Source organism: Corvus brachyrhynchos, unplaced genomic scaffold (assembly GCF_000691975.1).
Source record: "Corvus brachyrhynchos isolate BGI_N302 unplaced genomic scaffold, ASM69197v1 scaffold44, whole genome shotgun sequence".
Taxonomy (NCBI): domain Eukaryota; kingdom Metazoa; phylum Chordata; class Aves; order Passeriformes; family Corvidae; genus Corvus; species Corvus brachyrhynchos.
The window spans coordinates 616,976-634,371 of record NW_008238359.1 but is presented as its reverse complement, the minus strand read 5'-3'; the positions used below and the strand labels follow the sequence as shown (position 1 = coordinate 634,371).

Sequence of the window (17,396 nt, the reverse complement as noted above, 5' to 3'; positions counted from 1 at the left end):
CGGGGAGGGGTGCGTGCGCCGCCCGCGATCGCCCCGGTTCGGCCCGGCCTGGCCCAGCCCTTGCCCGCAGGGCTGGCAGGACGGGTAGTGCAGCCGGGGGCCGGGCTGTGCCGTGCCGTGCCCCGGCCTCGCTCCTTGGCAAAGCCGTGTCCTGTGACCGCGAGCAGGTCTGGCCATGCCCTGAGCCCCCTCCAGCCGAGCTTTGGGGGAGCCGCCGGCGGGAATTGCCTCCTGTGGGCAGGTGGTCAGCGCCTGAAAGTAGAGGAACCTCCGCTGCGTGCTGTGGAGGAGCAGGGGCTGCCCTGTTAATCAGGGGCAGGAGGTGAGGGTGCAACCTGCTCTTCCAGGCAGAGCTGACGTCTGCTCCCGGTTTGCTGGGTTCCCTGGAATGTGACGCTGATGTGATATAACGGCACGTTGGATTTGGCTTGGTAGCTCTCGCAGTGGCGGGGAGGAAGGCAGGAGGAATTAGAGGTGATTTTTAAGAAGAGGCTGCAGGACCAGCAGTTAGAAATGCCTTCTCTGGTCAGCCAAAAGCAGCAGAGTGTGACTGTGTAAGCTGTGCCCACAGGCCTGCCGGAGAAGGGGGTTTGTGTACTCCCTGAACCTGACAGACTGTAGGCGGATGTTGTACCTGGCCGGGGATATTTGTTTCCAGTTGTAAAATCCTGTAGATTTTACAGGACCAAGCCTGCCACAGTTCAAGAAGTGTTTGGACAATGCTCTCAGGCACATGATGTCATTTATGGGGTGTTCTGTGCAGGGCCAGGAGTTGAACTCAGTGATCCTTGTGGGTCCCTTCCAACTCAGAATATTCTGTGATTCTGTAGGTTGGGTTTTTTCTCTCTTTCCTTTTTTTTCTTTTTTTTCCTTCACAAGACTCTGTGGCAAAGAGTGGGATGGGTCAGTCAAAATGTCTGTGTGTGCGTTTTACCTGGTGTAAGTCAGCTGCCTCTGGGTTCAGAAGTACTCAGTGGTTTTTTACAACAATAGGGTAGAATAATGGAGTGGCTTTTCAGCGTGTTACTAACTAATTTTTGGGGTCCTCCTGGTGCTCACAAGTCACTTATTAGTTGCTTGTGGATTTCCTGTTCAAGTGAGCTTCTGGGCTTCTGTCTTCCCTCTTTTGCAAGCTTATAAAGGTGAGGAATTGATGTTCTCTGGGCTGTGTCTCTTTCACTTTATGCCAGTCACAGTCGTGTGTCAACTGGCAGCAACAAGAGAGGAGCTGAGACCCCATGTCTTGTTTTGGAAGTGGAATGAGGCAACTCAAGGTGTTGAGGGTTTGGGAGCAGAGACTTCTGCTGAGATGGCTGGGCAGAATTGGAGAGGCCGATTACGGTCAGTGATCAGCTGCTCTTCTTCTCAGGGCATCTGACTGGAAACTGGACCATCCAGACTGGACAGGGCGGCTTCGTGTCACCTCCAAAGGCAAAACTGCTTACATAAAACTGGAGGATAAAGTTTCAGGTAAGGGAAAGGCTGTGCCTTGGCAAGGCTGTGACTGTGATTGCTGCCTGTGAGCCGGTGTTTCTAAGCCTGCCCAGAGCTGTGCATGGCAGCCCTGGCCATGCTTTAGCAAGCAGTTGCTCTCCTTAACACCTGATTCTTTGTCTGCAGGAGAACTTTTTGCCCAGGCTCCTATAGATCAATACCCTGGCATTGCAGTGGAGACCGTGGCAGATTCCAGCCGCTACTTTGTCATTCGAATTCAGGATGGGACTGGTGAGTTGGGGGCCAATGTATTTGCCAAGTGCTATGGGTGGAGGATATCCAGGTGGAGCTGGGAGTGTGCCAGGAGGATGGAAATGGTGCTGGGAGTGCTGAAAGGGCCAGGTGGTGTGTGTGGAGGGGTGTGAGGGCAAGGTAAACAGAGGAGGTTCTCTGCATTGCACAGAGTCTGGGGGCTGGGCTGGGAAGGAGCATTTGGTTTCCAAGCATGCCCCATGTGGAGAAGGGTGCATCCTGAAAGCTAGGGACAATGAACTGCTGTGAGCTGCTGGCTTCCAGCTGCAGGTGTGTCAGAGAGAGGTAGAGCGGACGAGCAGAATGATTTGTAGCCCAGTTGCAGGGTTCCTCGAGTGACTCCTCCTGTCTCCTTGCTAGGACGAAGTGCTTTTATAGGCATTGGCTTCACGGATCGGGGTGATGCCTTTGACTTCAACGTCTCTTTGCAGGATCACTTCAAGTGAGTTTTGCTTTTCTGGAATGCTGTTTTTCCTCTCGTCTGTAGAACATGGTGGGTGGTGGTGCATGCTCATTTAGCAGAGGTTTCCTTGCGGTGGCCCTGAAGCCCTACTCTGGCAAGGGACACTTGAGTGTGCTGCCAGCTGTCATACAAACTGAGAGCCCCTGCAGGGTTCTGCTGTAAGTCTTAAGCTTAGGTCCTGTGATGCTCCAGGAGCAGTGTTAAACAGCCTCATGGGTTTGTGGCGCTCCCAGCTTTGTGCTGTGCTACACCAGGGTAGGGAGGTAGCTGGTTTGACAAGGCAAGGTGTTTTGGTGGGATGGAGAGAGAAACCACACATTTTTCTAAAACACTGTTCATTTTTGCCACAGGGTCTCATGTCTTCCTCTTTTCTTTTTAGGTGGGTGAAGCAGGAGACTGAAATCTCCAAGGAGTCCCAGGAAGCTGACACACGTCCCAAATTAGACTTAGGGTTTAAGGAAGGGCAGACCATCAAACTAAACATTGGGGTAAGCAGACCAGTTTACCCTGCTTCTTTCTGTGGATATGCCAATGGAAACTCTTCTTTATACTTCTTTTTTATTTTTAATACAGAACATGATGTCAAAGAAAGGAGGAGCAGCCAAGCCCCGTGTGTCTGGATCAGGGGGCCTAAGTCTGCTGCCACCCCCACCGGGAGGCAAAATAGCAGCCCCTCCTATACCTCCCCCTTCTTCCACAGCCATTGCCAACCACGTCACACCACCACCTGTGCAGAAATCCAGTAATGCAAGCAGTGCAGGTAAACCTTAGCCCTGAGCCAGCAGTCTCTCAGACACTGGCAGGTGCTGCTTCAGCGAGCCCGTGTTCAACCGAGTGCCAGCAGTGCCCTCTGAGACATGGTGTGTGCCAAGGGTTTTTCTCTCTTTGGCAGCTGCGGTGTCCCCAGTGCAAGAAGGATGTGGACCTGTTATACTGGGTCCAGAGGAGGGCCATGGGAATTCAGAGGAGGGCCATGGGAATGGTCAGAAGGCTGGAACACCTCTCCTTTGAAGAAAGGCTGAGAGTGTTGAGGTTGTTTAGCCTGGAGAGGACAAGGCTCTGGGGAGACCTTTCACTGTATGAAGGGAGCTTGTAAGAAAGATGAAGAAAGACTTTTTACCAGGGCCTGTAGTGACAGGGCAAGGGGTAAAGGCTTAAACTGAAAGAGGGTAAATTTAGATTGGATATAAAGAAAAAGTTATTTACCATGAGGGTGGTGAAACCCTGGAACAGGTTGTCCAGAGAAGCTGTGGGTACCCCTTCACTGAAAGTGTTCAAGACCAGTTTGGATGGGGCTTTGAGAAACCTGATTTAGTGCAAGATGTCCCTGCTCATGGCATGGCAGTGGGATTAGATGAGATGATCTTTGAAGGTCCCTTCCAACTTAAGTCATCCTGTGATTCTGTAACAAAGAGGTTGCTTCAATCTTCTGGATGCTGTGCTAAAAGTGTGACCATGCAGAGGTGTCTGGAGAGCTGATGATGCCTTTGTGAAGGCAGAGACTTCAGCAGTGCTGTCCACAGGTTTGAGTGAGAAGAAACCACGAGCTTCTGAGTAGGCTCATGTGGTCCCAGTGCATGGTTTGTACTGTTAAGGTGGTGCCTGTTTGGCAGCTGTTACGACTGCTGAGCTTGGGTTGAGTCTGAGCCTTATGTCTGCTGGGAGAGACATATAAATAAAGTGAAAAATCTGTCATGTGGTGTGCTGAGTGGAGACTGAAAAGTTCCTGAAGACAACGTACCCTTGGAGTGTCAGCTGGAGGTTCTGTACACATTGAGCAAAAGGACAAGCTGTTACAACAAACCCCTCAGAAAGTCTAACTCCTGGAGGGAAAACTGGAGTCCCTTCAAAGATTTTCTGCCCCTGCATCCAGGAGTTTGTTTAAGGTGACAGTTTAAATGCCTGTGGGGTTTTCTTGATAAGCCTGATGTATTTTTTTCTCTCTCTCTTCTGCCTTAGATATTCTTTTAGACTTAGATGCTCCTGCAGCTGCATCCAAGGCACCAGTATCAGCTACTACAGACCTCTGGGGAGACTTCAGCACTGCATCCAGGTAAACTGTGATGAATGGAACACAAGAAGGGTAGTGTCCTGATGGGCGTGGGAAGAACCGTAAGTCAAGAAGTCTTACTGGATCTGCTCATTTCATTCTCCTTTTTTTATTTCAGTGCTGTTCCCAATCAGGCTCCTCAGCAGTCCAACTGGGTCCAGTTCTGAATGATCAAAGCAGTGGAATGGGACAAACTGATGACCTAGAGGCACCAAATGGGATCAGAGGGGGCACAAACCTCTCTAGTCTTCAATCAAATTGGGACAATCCTTCATTTTTAGATCAGACCTTCACTTAAACTTAGTATTTTTGATCCCACTGAACCTAAAGAGAACATACTGACTCCTCCCAAGATGGGCAGGGAGGAAAGAGGTAGCATTATCTCCTCCATCCACTTGGCCATTATATATATGGTACATCCTAGCTCTTTTTCCCTGTGTTTCCATACAGGGAAAGCAACAGTCTTGAAGAAAGTGGGTACAGGAGGAGGCTGGGTAGGTGCCTCTGGGTTCCTTGTCCTTTAAATTTTCTATGGCTAGGCTGTTGCTTTTTGTGGCTGCTTTCAGTAGTGTCTGCAGTCCCTGCAGCTTGCGGTGCTGAGGACAGCTGCATTTGGCTACACCTGCTAAATGGAACCTCTAAGGAGATAGGTCTTGCCTCAACACAAAACCCTCTTGGATTATTGACATTTGTGGTGAGGAGTGACCCTCCCCAATGCACACACTACTCTTCTGTCCTTGGTGCAATCCTTGGTAGTGCTGGATTTCCTCATGCTCCTGTGGGAGGAGTCATGCAAGTCCTTGAGTAGACCTGCTGCCTTTGCGCTGTAGTTCAGGTGGGCACCCCACCTCGAGGCTCCTGATTTGGCTTGCAGGTTCACTGGAGGAACTTCACTCATTTTAACTCCTTTCTCCCCAAGCAAAGGCCTCACTGTCACTGAGCTGTTTTAACTGGAAATAGCTTTAAGAAAAAAAAAGCGTGGTTTTACAATTTGGTAGTTACTTGCACTAGATGACAACCAGGTGATTGCCACCACTCAGCATTTCATGTTCCTGCATCACTATCCTGAGCCCTGGCCTTGTTTTGTGACTTGGCACTGTGTTACAAGTATTGCATATCCACAGTAAGAATTATGGTGGGAAAACAGATTATTCTCTGATGAAGGGACAGTCTCCTTCCCCTTTTCAACTCAAGAAATACATAGTAGGCTCAATCCTGAGATCTGTGGGAGCAAAATTCTCCCACCTGTGTTCCTTATTATGACTTTTCTTTCAATCCAACTTTCAGGGATGTGAGCTGGTTATTGGGACTTAGATTTTTTTTTTTTTTTTTTAATGTGTCCAAGCCCCCTCTATTTCTTATGTGGTTAAGGGAGTTAGAGGTAAAAGGCCATGACTTTCTACCTTTTTCTTTGGGAGAGTTTTCTGAGGCCCTTCAGTGTGGACAGTACTTCAGCAGCTGTGGATGTGATCTGGGGTGTAAGTGTTGATTACTCTGGGCGAACTCACAGGGCAGGCCAGAAACCTCACAATGCTGAATTGCTACCCTTCATGCTGGCTCAGAAGCCAAAACACTAGCTGGGAAGGTGGTCTCAGTGACTCTTGGACAGCTGTACCCACTTACTGGAACACTAGGGCTTTGGTGCTTTGCTGGAAGGCTTCTTCCTGTTCTGAACACTCAACACAGCAACACTTCTGTGTCTCTAGCACACCTTAGCAAGGAAATTTTTCCGTTTGGGCAAAAATTTTCTGGTGAGGCTTTTTTTTAAAAGAGTAGTTAGACATATGCACCTTGTACTGACAAAGGTCTCTTGTCATTTTTGTCTGGCTACACTTGAGGGCATTTTGGAGACAGTTTCACTTAGATCATCCCTCTGGGGAGCAACATTCTTGAAATAGCTCTAAAGCTGCTGCAGTTCCACTTGCAGAAGTGGGGACCAAACTGCTCTTGGATGTATTTTAAGTAGTCATTTAACCCTGATTCCCTGGCTCTCTTGGTGTTTCCCCCTGCCAGCCCTCCCCTGCCTTCATAGTCACTCCTGCGGTCTCACTGTACTTCAGCTCCCTGCCTCCTGAATTTGTGGATGGCTGTAGTCTGCAAGCGAAGTCACAGACTCTGCTGGGTTGGCATTTTGTTTTCTTTGTCTTTTTGTTTGCTCACATCCTTGTGAGGTCCTGTCATTTCAACTATGTATCAATTCCCCAACCAAGGAAGTTCATGGCACCAATTAACAACTAACTAGGAGCCTCTTCTGTATTGTCTTAGTATTCTGGAGATAATATATTATGTATTTGAAAAGCTGAAGAAGCAAAAATTAAAGATATATGTATATAAAGCATAAGATGTACTGGTGCAAATGGTAATTAAACAAGTAATACTGGGGAAAAGAATGTCATGAGTCTTCTAAGTTGTCAGAATTGTTTTTGCTTTGGAAGCCTCTAGGTTGAAGGTCTTCATGTCTCCAGCAAGATCCTCACAGCGTACTTACCCTGCATTTGTGTTGTGGTGTGCAGACTGGACAAGAGCAACTTCAGGAGTGATGGGTTCAGGCTCTGTCTGGGCAAAGAGGTAGGAGTGTGGAAGAAGGACACAAAAATGACATGGCTGTTCCAAATGGGATAAAAAAACTCACACAATAGCAAACATGAATCAACAACATGGAAACAGGCCTGACTGTGGGGCCTTGATAAGAGTATGGATAAAACAAGCAAGTGAGAAAACTTGGTTGCCCTGATATTTAGCATTTCAGACATTAAAGGCTTTTACAGCCTGTGGATATTTTCAGAAACAATTCTTTCCGTGCTGGTAGATGGGAAACAGTCTCTGCCTACTGCAGAGATGGGCAAGGTGAGCTGAGTGGGCCCTTTGTTAGGGGCAGCAAGGAGAGGCTGCTTGGAAAGAGAGGAAGCAGGAAGCTGAGTCATAGCAGGGCAGGCAGGGGCAGTGGCCTCACCAGCAAAGGAGTAGTCCTGATGTACCTAAGCACAAAGATCAGAGCAGGTCAGGATTAGGATTTAGATCAGCAGGGTATGTGGCCAGACAGGGACATGGCCAGGCATGGCTGTGCTAGCTCAGGCAGGGACCAAAGGTGAGAGACTTGGCTATGATAAGGACAATGTTGCTGAAGTTTCTCAAAGCCAAAGACCTCTATTACTTAAGCTGGACCTCGGTCCAGCCAGCCAATCCCCCAGGAAGTGGAGAATATGCTCAGGGATCTGACATTGTTCTGTCAAGCTGCTTGCAGCCATCTTGCACAGCATGCTTGCTCCATGTTCCTCTGCCAGACAGCAAAGCTGTGCATATGGCTGTGTTGAAAGTACAGCAGAAGTCTTGTGGCCTGGGTAAAGATGAGAAGTCTTAACCTTTTAAATCAGCTGTTTGAATTGTAAACCATTCTAGTATCTGTAGTGGCTGGGAAAAAAAAGACATTTTTTCAGCTTTAGGAGCAAGACCCTATTTTGATGAATAGGATGGGTATGTTGTATAAGTCCTGGCAAGGAGAAGATTAAGCATTTTACCCGTAAGCTATGGTGGAGCTTCTCAGACCTTTCAGTAGGTACTTGCAGCAAAAAGAGTTGAAAAACCTAAAGAAGTCTTTCTCCAGAGCAGGAGGATTTTCAGATGAGGTTCACCTAAGGGAAGTGCTGGGGTATACTTCTGTTTGTGCATAAAGAAGCACAGAAGACTGGGAAATAGTTCATGAGGGAGAGCTTAGTCCTGTGTGGAGATCATACCTTTCCTCACAGCAAGGCCTGCTAGAATGCACAGCTTAGTGGGTCTTGTGCAAGTCTTCTTCCCTTTCTTCCAGTTGGGAGACAGACTGTAGCACATAGAATCAGGAAACTAATGTCAAAGGGAAGATCCCAGTTTTATCTGGTTTTTGGTTGTCAGTTCTTCTGTGGGAGCTGTAGTTGAGGTGGGATGTGTTTCTCCACCCCTTCTCCCATTAATTGTATTCTACATTCTGTGACTTCATGTCTCACAGCCATGCAGCAACTGCTCTTGCCACAGCCACACAGTGCAGATTGCAGACACAAACCTGCCAGATTTCACAAAACCTTGATGCTGTGTGTGGACTCCTGAAGAAATGGAGAGGAAGGGTTGTACATTGGAGGAAATAAAAAAAAAACCAAACAGGAAACCAAAAGCCCCAAGGTCTTCCTGACCTTTGATCATGAGGTAAAAAGATCTGAATCTGAACTCATCCTGTTAAATCAGCATAAACCTACAAGGTTCTAGGAGGAAGAGCAACTGGGCTGTTAACGTAGGTAAGCAGAGCACCGTGGCCCAAGTGGTTAACACAGATTGTAATGCCTCAAGGTCTAGGTAGTCTGTTGAGTGCTCGTTACATTATGTGAACAATAGATTCTCACTCTGGAGACTGTTACTGGTCTCTTTCTTCCAAGGTAATAGCTCTGTCCGTGGTAATGGTCAGGGAAAGCACATTGCAGGATGATAGCTTAATTTTGCCACCTGCCATTACCTATAGCTGTATGTCCCCACCCAGAGCTGGGGCTCTGATGGACGTTCCTTGAAGCTGAGCATAGGAAGATCAGAGAGCAACAGCTGGACCGTGTAGTGGCTCCTGACCAGAGCTATGTTTTCCAGTCACTGCTGGGATCCTGTGGTGGATTTCTTGCATCACTTTTGTTTGGGGCAGGCCAGACAGGTAACTTCCAGTGGCCTGCTCTCCCTTTTCTTTCCCAGGCATTGCAGGATGGCAGCTCCTGCGTGTTGAGGCAGAGGCAGCTGCCTTGCTTAGTCGACTGGCTTTTCAAGCCTTGAAGCAGTCTGAAGAGACACTGCCTAAAGGAGGGAGCCGCCTGTAACTTGCAGCCTTTGTGTTGAGCCTAGTGTGTTAGGCATGTACAGAGGTGTGGCGCTCCCTGCCCTCCCAAGCCTGATCCGCGAGTCTGGCTAGGCTGGTGACGCCCGGGACCAGTGTTAAACTCAGTCTCACCCGTGACCGTGTGCTGCCATCTGCTGCCGAAACCCTTTGTTGCGGGCTTTCCCGCAATCCCTGGGCTCAGCCGCCGTCTCCAGGGGCCGGCTGGGTGCCCAGCAGTCGAGAGGGTGGCAGGTGGGATGCAGGCAGACATAACCTGAGACCTGGCTAGCACTGGTGGGGTGCTCTCTGAAATGAAATCGCAGCTGGCGATTTGTAGTTTGATAGCTTGGCAATGATGGCAGTGATGCTTCCAAATGTAGCCGTGTCGTGCTGTCCTACTGCCCTCTGTGCTTCAGTGCCCTTATGCACAGACACCGTAATGTAGGGCTTGGAACTGAGCTGACCCAGGGCAGGCACACATCCCCTCTTGTGGTCGGTGTGCATACAGGTATGGATGTCTGCTGTCTTTAAAGTCTGGCCCAAAGGAATGGAACTCCTCCTAGTCTTTTTAAAAGTGATGGCTAAGCACTTTTCCATGAGTCCGTGTTTATGGTGTTAAGCAAACTGTTCAAAGATGTGTGAGATGCTATGTCAGTAGTGCTACACAAACAATCCTTTTGGTTAGCTGGCAGGGACAAGGAGCTGGATTCCAGTGAGAGATAAGGGGTAGTAGAGCAATTTCTTTGGAGAATATATGCTAAGTGGCTATAGATACAGCTGTATGTCTGGCCCAGAGTTAGGGGCTGCTGTCACCAGTACCTAAAGCTGAAGTCACTACCATGGAAATGACCCTTTTTGGGTAGAAAACCAGGAAAAGCCCTTAAGCATACATCCCATGCAGAAACAGGGTTACTATGAGCAGATAACCTGCCCTGGGTAGCCCAGTCTAGCTCCAGAAGTAGTTCTGATTTGAGCAAGGTTTGAATGAGATACCTCCAGTCTGAAGTATTTCCTAGCACAGCTTTTGTGCTCACCTGTGGTGAGGTGGGTCTCTTGCTGGGCCAGCAGTGTGGTGAGTTGTCTGACATGGGGGATTGGTCAGTGAAGAGGAATGCTGAGATCTGACAGTCATCCTTCACCTCAGAAAGGGCAGAGGCTCTGCGAGGACCAGGATGGTGTGCTGAGACTGTCCTGTCCAGTCTTAAAATACTAAATAGGCAAATAACTGTGATCTGGAGGCAGAGTCAAAGAGTTGTGGGCTGTGGTGCTGCAGGCCAGCGTGAGTCATTGAGAAGCACTTTGCCCTCTTCGTCAGTCCCAGCTGGCAGGGAGTCAGCAGCAGGGGCCCTTTGCCCTCTGGGTCAGTGCCAGCTCTGTGCTGGAGGCTGGCATCTGGAATGCCATTTGCCCACCCTTTGCTTTGCTGTGCTGACTTCAGTGTCCTGGGTTGGTAAAAATGGGTGACACAGGCACCTGGACAGTGTGCTCTTCAAAAGAAAAATTTACCCTTCCCCATCTGACTGTGTTGACATCTGTGTCATGAGGAGGCTCCTGCATTCAGTTGAACCCCAAAGCTTGAGGCCTCCCTGCCTTGGAATTAAAACTTCTCCATCATGTTTCATTAATGAGGTGCCAAGGAGTGTTTGGTTGAGCTGACTGTACTCCCTGGGTTTAGTTCAGCTTTCCATGGCTGTTTACAGATGGATTTTGCTTTGTCCTATCCTGACTGGACACATGGGATGGCTGCTCTGGAGGCAGGTGGTGTCCCCTCACCTCACTGCTGGCCATCATGAGGCTGGGAGGCTGCAAATGGCCTGCAGGGCCACCTTGGCTACAAGGTAAGGGGCAGCACAGGCCACTTGCAGTCTTCCTGATAAATCCGTCCTTCAGGACGGGAGGGGGTGAGGGAGCTCTGCAGTGCCAGGGAGGTTTGTGCTGCTATTCCAGTATCACCTGCTGGGACACCCTAATCAGTGTGGCTCTCCCCAACACCTTCCTGTTAGGTTTTTTACTGCATTCCCTTCGCATACATGGAGAGGATGAGGGGATGTGGAGGGAAACAGTTTAAGTTCCAATGAGAGTGGTCCTGAGGTTACAGTATGGGTCTGGGTGACCTTATGTGACAGCCCCCATACTTGGGTGGTGACTGTAGTTGTTTTCTATTTCTGTGCTTTTCTTTCCACTCCCCCCATTCCCCCTTCAAGAGAGGGAGTTCAAGGGCAGAGAGTAGCCAAACTGAATACAAGGCTGTGGAGATCTGTGTGATCCTTAGACAGAACTGGAAATGAAGCATGAAGAATTGCTTCTGTGGGGAGGTGTTATGTGGCGACAACTTGTTCATGTGACTTCCATGTGCTCACTCTAAGAAGATAAACTTCACAGCCCCACCTCTGTAAACAGCCCACTAGGGTCTGACCAGGACTTGGATCTGGCCCAGGTTTGAAGTCAGATGTGGTACTGTGGCAAGCAACTGCAGTATCTGGATCTGATCTCCAACAATTTATAGCCTTGAGACTTGTGACTCAGATCCAAAAAAGGAAGGAGGCAAAGGTGCAATGTTCCCAGTAATGGCATAAACCAAAGCTCTGAGGTAATTGCATCTGAATGTGCCCTCTGTCGGCTTTGATTTGGTAATCTGTTAATTAGGGGAAATAAATAAAACATGTCTTTGCTCTTCTGAAGAAAATCCTCTGTTAATGCTACGTATGTTAAGAGGCAAGTTGGGGTTTCTTGTCTCTTTAAAGATTCTCTGGATCACATTCTTCCTTCTCTTATTCCTTCCCTTATACCCGAAGGATTTTGGTAACCTGTCATCACACTACAGTGAGCACACGACTTTCCCTTCCCGATTCTCACTGAGTTTGAGCTCTCTCAGCTCAGGTAACTTCAGGACATGATCTCTTCTGCTTGAAACCCTCAGCCCTCACTAAAACTTGGCAGGGATGTGGCCAGGGGAGAAATGCACAAACCGTTTTGGGGAGGAACATTTCTTTTCATCTCTCCTACTTTTCTTTCGTTCCCCTGTGTTCTGCATGGAACTGTAACCACAGCATTTTGGGGAGCTGCTGATCTCTGGCAATGTATTCGTGATGCTCTGGGTGGTTCTGCTCAGGATTCCGTGTGTTTCTGCTGACTCAGGCCTGCCTGTGGTGAAGTGCTGCCACCTGCCAGAAACTTGTGTGGCTTCACAGTACTGCCTTCTGTTTAATCCACCCCACTCATTGCTCTCACTCCCATTTCCCATTGTCCATTCACTGCTTTCCTGTTTCCTCTTCATGCCTGGATGCTCAAATGCCTTCTTCCTGTGCTTTCACATCTCCATATAAGCCATTTTTTCCTTGGTCTCCTAGCAACCTGTATGGAACCCTGGTTCGCCTTCTATCATTAGAGGGGTTTACTGCCTTCTAGAAGGGGTGTCTTCTCCCTGCAGCTCTGGCCAGTGTCAGCCTTGGCTGAGAAGGGCATAGGGTGCCTTTCTCTCAGATCCCGGAAGGCTGCTGTGCTCCCGCGCTGTCCCCTGGAGCAGTACAAACTGCAGCATCCTGCCCCTCCCTGCCCTAAGCAGTTCCATGCAGCAGGGTACACAACGGGATCACTTACGGCTAGGTGCTCTCTAACCAGCCAAATCCCTCAGGAGCTCTCAAGAAGCTCTTGCTGCCTGAATCCCTTTGATGTGGTATCTGACACCCCTTATCAACTGCCTTGGGTTCCCACTCTCTGTGTTCCAGTGCCTTTTTATGCTCTTCCCTTTGCTGCTCTGCTCCATAGCCTTAATCCCTGAGGAGGAGCAAGGTGGTATGGAGAGGGAAGACCAAGAAGGTGGCATATATTCACTTCTAATGCTCTTCTCACCTGGGTGCAGGGACATAAAGCCTGGATTTGGTTTAGGCTTTTATCTAAGTGACTTGGAAGACTGTGCTAGCTAGAAGGGCCATAAGAGCAGGTGGTGCCAGGACTGTAGGCAAAGACCGGCAAGAGGCAGGCATTTCCTTACAAGAGTTATATGGACTCTCCCCAAAGTACATCATACTAATACACGTCCATTAATTCATTCTTTTGTTATATTAACCTGGCCACTAGAGATGTCAAACTTTTAATCTCCTAAATCTCCCTCAGACTTCTCCCCTTCCCCTTCTTTGATATGTTCCCTGCCTGCCTGGGATTTGTTGATTAAAAGATAGGTTAAGGCAAAAGGCCACCCTCTGCTATCAGCAACTGTTTCACCTTTGAATTTCCTGAGAATCCCTGGGACCATCTTGCCCAGACCTGCTAATTCCATACCTTTTGCACAGTCACTTTTATTTTGGACAGATCCTTTGGTTTAGTCCCCTACAAAACAAGGGTTCTCGTGTGTGAATTTCACCAATTTATTCCATTGTGACAAATAATTAATTTAGCTTTGTTTTGATATCCTTGTTCTCTCTGACTGCTTATTTTATACCCTGCTCTTCAGTTGCCCTCAAGGCAATATATCAAATGTAAAGGGTTCAAGGAAGTTCTGACACCTTTGCTTTGTTATGGTTTTGCACTTACTGGAGGTCACGCTCTTTTCAATTTTCCTCATTTGGATGCAAGGTCAGCTTGTTGAAAAATGCATACTGATAATCTCTTTGGGTAGACGTTTTAGTCATGTCAGCTTCATTTTGCCTCTTGTCAAATCTTCTAAACAGGGTCTAGGTATTTGGGGGGCCAATGTGATGTCCCTGTGTAACCTCCATGTCACTTGTGATGACTCACAAGCCTTCAGCTCAATTCCTTCAGCTGCCCCTCTCTATTCAAACTGGCTTGTAAGAAGTGTCTCACTTCCCTGCAGCTTCCACCACAGCTGTGCTCAATTTAAAAATGGGATTTCTTTTGGAATGTGTGGGGTCACAGCCTTAGGATTTGAGTTCTACTCTTTGCTGATAAATTTGAATTTAACTCAAACGGTTCAGCTGGATTTTCAAAAGAAGTAATGCATGTGCAATGGCACTGTTTCCTCTGCTTACATGGACCTGCTTGCTAAATAGGATGATGCTGGCTGTGGGGTGAGAGGCTTGCAGATACTACCTTATTCCAACCTCATTGACACGTAGGGGAGAAAGAGCGTTGGTGCCTCTGCTGCCTTTTCTTTGGGACAAATGGTGCCCATGGAGCTTGCAGAGCAACCAGCAGCTGGAGCACAAGTAAGGAGGGAAAGCAGGACTGTGGGAGTCCCAGGAAGGAGCTGGGGCTTGTGAGGCACGTGGGAGCTGAGAGCATGGGAGGCACCTGGCAGTGTGGGGTAGGGCTGAGCTGGAAGACATCTGTGGGGAAACACAGCTATTGTGGAAGGACAAGGGAGTGAGCAGAACACAGGAGGAGGGGGAAGGGAGTAACTGAGGAACAGCAGTGGGACTGCAAGGCAGCAAAGTGTGAGTTTTGGGGGTTTTCAGGCAAGATTTTTTTTTTAATTATTTTTTCAGCACCACAACTAACTGCAGGGTCCAATTGTTCATATCTCCCACTCTTTTACATGCCATCAGTGCATACAAAGTTCAAAGGACAAATTTTTCGCTCAGGAATATCACCTGGCTGTTATTACACATTGGCTCAGCACTGCATCCTATGGAAGTATGATTCAGGGTTGAATTTTGACAGCAAGCAACAGCTCTGATGGCTGAGAAAGAAGAATTGAGCTGTCTCCTGATGTTTGAGTGCAGCCTAATGTAATCTAATAAAAGGAGCAGCTAGAGCCTGAATTTGCATTTGAAATACCTCAGCTATGTTTGGAGATGTGTTTCAATGGAAAAAACTCATGAAGCTCTGTAACTTCCTTCTCTGTCTGCTGATGGTGTTTCCTGTTTCTTCACAGTGGAAGTCTTGAAACCCTGCCAGGAAATAAGCTTTTTCCCCATGAGACTCAGTCTGCTGTGGCTTGGTTGGGTGGGGACAGGAGGAAGCATGCAGAGGATTGCTCTAAATTCTCAACAAGAAATTTGAGGGCTTAAGTAGATTTCAGCAGATACTTAGGGAGGCTTAATTCCAGTGAGAGGGCCAAGCCTGAAGACAAAGGATAGTGCTGGAAGGATGTTGGAAAAAGAAGCAGGCAGCATGCATCCTCTTGAGGCAGGCTCCTCTCCTGCAGCTGTTGTTATTCTTGTGTAAAAGTCTCCCTCTTTGCACACAATACATAAAGGAGAAGTTAGCTCAGGACACATAAGACACGAGGAGGGTCCTTGGTAAAGTTCCATATGCCCCACTCTGTATAGGGGCAGTTCTCCATAATCTGTGTTCAGATTCCCTTTATCTTCTGCCATGCTGTTCTCCTCTGTTGTCTGGTGCACCTTCTTCCTTCTAGTGCCCTATCTCAACTCCAGCTCTGCCCTGTGTACCCTCTGTGCTCTGTGGATGTCCTGTGAGCAGCTCATTCTGCTCTGCCTTAAGGGAATTCCAGCTACCCAAACTAACCAGCTTCATCCTTCTGGTTGTTTTGCAGACCTCATTGTGGCTTTTTGGTACTTAGAGGGGGCTTATAAGAAAGATGGAGAGAGGCCTTTTAACAGCACCTGTAGTGGTAGGATAAGGGGTAATGGGTTTAAACTGAAAAAAACAGATCTGGATTAGATATAAGGCAGAAATTCTTTACAATGACGGCGCTGAGACACTGGAACAGGTTGCCCAGAGAAGTTGCAGATTCCCCTTAATTGAAAATGTTTAGGGCCAGGTTGGAAGGGGCTTTGAGTGGCCTGATGTAGTGAAAGATGTCCTTGCCCATGGCAGGTGGGCTGGAGAAGATAGTCTTTGAAGGTCCCTTCTACCCAAACCTGAGTCCTATCTGCTGATTGAACCCTTCTTACCCTGCCTGACTTATAGGCATCTGTTCTCAGAAGTCTGATTTAGAATGTACCTCAGCAGCCATTTCCCTTGTCTCCTTTCAAGATCTGCTTCAGCTTGGAATCAGACTAAACACTGACACTTTCGCCAAGGTAATATCAGAGGTCTTTACCAGAAAGTAGATAAGGGAGATAAATAAAAAACAGTGTTGGAAAAGCAGAAGAAAAATGTAAACTATCCCTTTTCAGCCTCTGAAGTGGAGCCTGAAGCAAGCACTGCTCTGAACTTCCACAGGCTGTGAATCAGGTTTTAATAGAAAACTTTCTGTGTGTACTCTTCCCAATAATCTCTCGGACCATCAACATAATTTTTTTTAAAAGTTCCACTTTCTTTGTTCTCCTCCCTGACCCCAGCCTGATCCTTCTGTTTCTTCTTGGATATATCAACCTTCTGATTATTTTTATTGCTCTGTCTAAGGCTGCAACTCCCCAGTCTCACTTCTACAGGAACATTTCCCAGTCTGAGATTTGTTCTAGTGCTAGGTTCCAACTGGGACTGACTTGGAAGAGTGAGACATAGCTGCGACATTTGATGTAGCAAATCCAGCTTAACCACAAGGGACAAGTAGGGCAGAATGCATTTTGTACTGGACTGTAGGTTAAACTGGGCTAGGACCCATGATAGCTGCAAGCATGAGAGCAGTGGTAGACTTACTAACAGACAAAGAAAGGCATGAAAATATGGGAAGGGGAGATAATTAAGTAAAAAGTTAAAAAGAGGAAAAAAACCCAACCCTATAAATGTCTTGAAAAGGAAGCCTATCAGCTGAGAATCTGATATGGGGAAGGAGTACAACTTCCTTTTTAGTTGGTTCTCATTTTTCTTTTATGTCTCGAGAGCTTCCATAGTGCCAGGACTGATTTCGTGGGCTAAGAAACTGAAAGTCTCTTTGGAGCATTTCTGAGCTCCCAGAAATTCTCAGGTTATCGCCAGTGCTTCCAGTGTTCATCAGAGCCTTCTTTGATGGGCAGAGGGTGAGGAAACAGATGGGAAAGGCTCAGTAACCTATTGGTGTCACCCTCTGGAAACAAGGACCTAAAAGGACCACCTTTTATGTGGCAAAACTAAGGAAAGGGTCACACTGTGATTAAATGGCATCAGAAATCACCTATGCCGAGGTGAAGTTCAGAAATGAATCACCAGCTCCAGTGGTCAAAGGTAAGGAATGAATGGGTTATTTGGGAGAAAGGGAGCTGGAGGGAGTGGGGTTGAAGACAAGGGAATGGAGATTTTTCCTTCTATGACTCTGGTTCCTACCTGATCTTGGTGGATTGGTGAGAAAAAGGAGCTAAATGATCAGGAGACTGAAGGAGTTTTGAAATAGGAGTCTTGAGAAACGTCTCCAAGAGGAAAGGTGAATTGTAGTTGCAACATGAACAAGGATGACTACCAGGAGCACAAACAGTAGAGCAGAATGTTCAAGTGGGCATTCATTAAGGAATGTATTTGGGCTC

The 17,396-nt window shown here is 47.8% G+C and overlaps 2 protein-coding genes across 2 annotated transcripts in view; both read left to right on the top strand.

Moving 5' to 3' along the window:
• NECAP1 (NECAP endocytosis associated 1) overlaps positions 1 to 6,649 on the top strand; it is a 7,867-nt gene extending 1,218 nt beyond the window's left edge. The window contains exons 2-8 of the mRNA XM_017735838.1: positions 1,354 to 1,470; positions 1,621 to 1,725; positions 2,107 to 2,188; positions 2,589 to 2,697; positions 2,783 to 2,969; positions 4,169 to 4,262; positions 4,378 to 6,649. Coding sequence (XP_017591327.1) covers positions 1,354 to 1,470; positions 1,621 to 1,725; positions 2,107 to 2,188; positions 2,589 to 2,697; positions 2,783 to 2,969; positions 4,169 to 4,262; positions 4,378 to 4,426 — 743 coding nt within the window. The 3' untranslated portion in view covers positions 4,427 to 6,649. The remainder of the gene's footprint in view (positions 1 to 1,353; positions 1,471 to 1,620; positions 1,726 to 2,106; positions 2,189 to 2,588; positions 2,698 to 2,782; positions 2,970 to 4,168; positions 4,263 to 4,377) is intronic.
• A 184-nt stretch (positions 6,650 to 6,833) lies between these two features.
• Positions 6,834 to 17,396, top strand: part of LOC103616666 — a 37,776-nt gene continuing 27,213 nt past the window's right edge. The window contains exon 1 of the mRNA XM_017735837.1: positions 6,834 to 17,100. Coding sequence (XP_017591326.1) covers positions 17,034 to 17,100 — 67 coding nt within the window. The 5' untranslated portion in view covers positions 6,834 to 17,033. The remainder of the gene's footprint in view (positions 17,101 to 17,396) is intronic.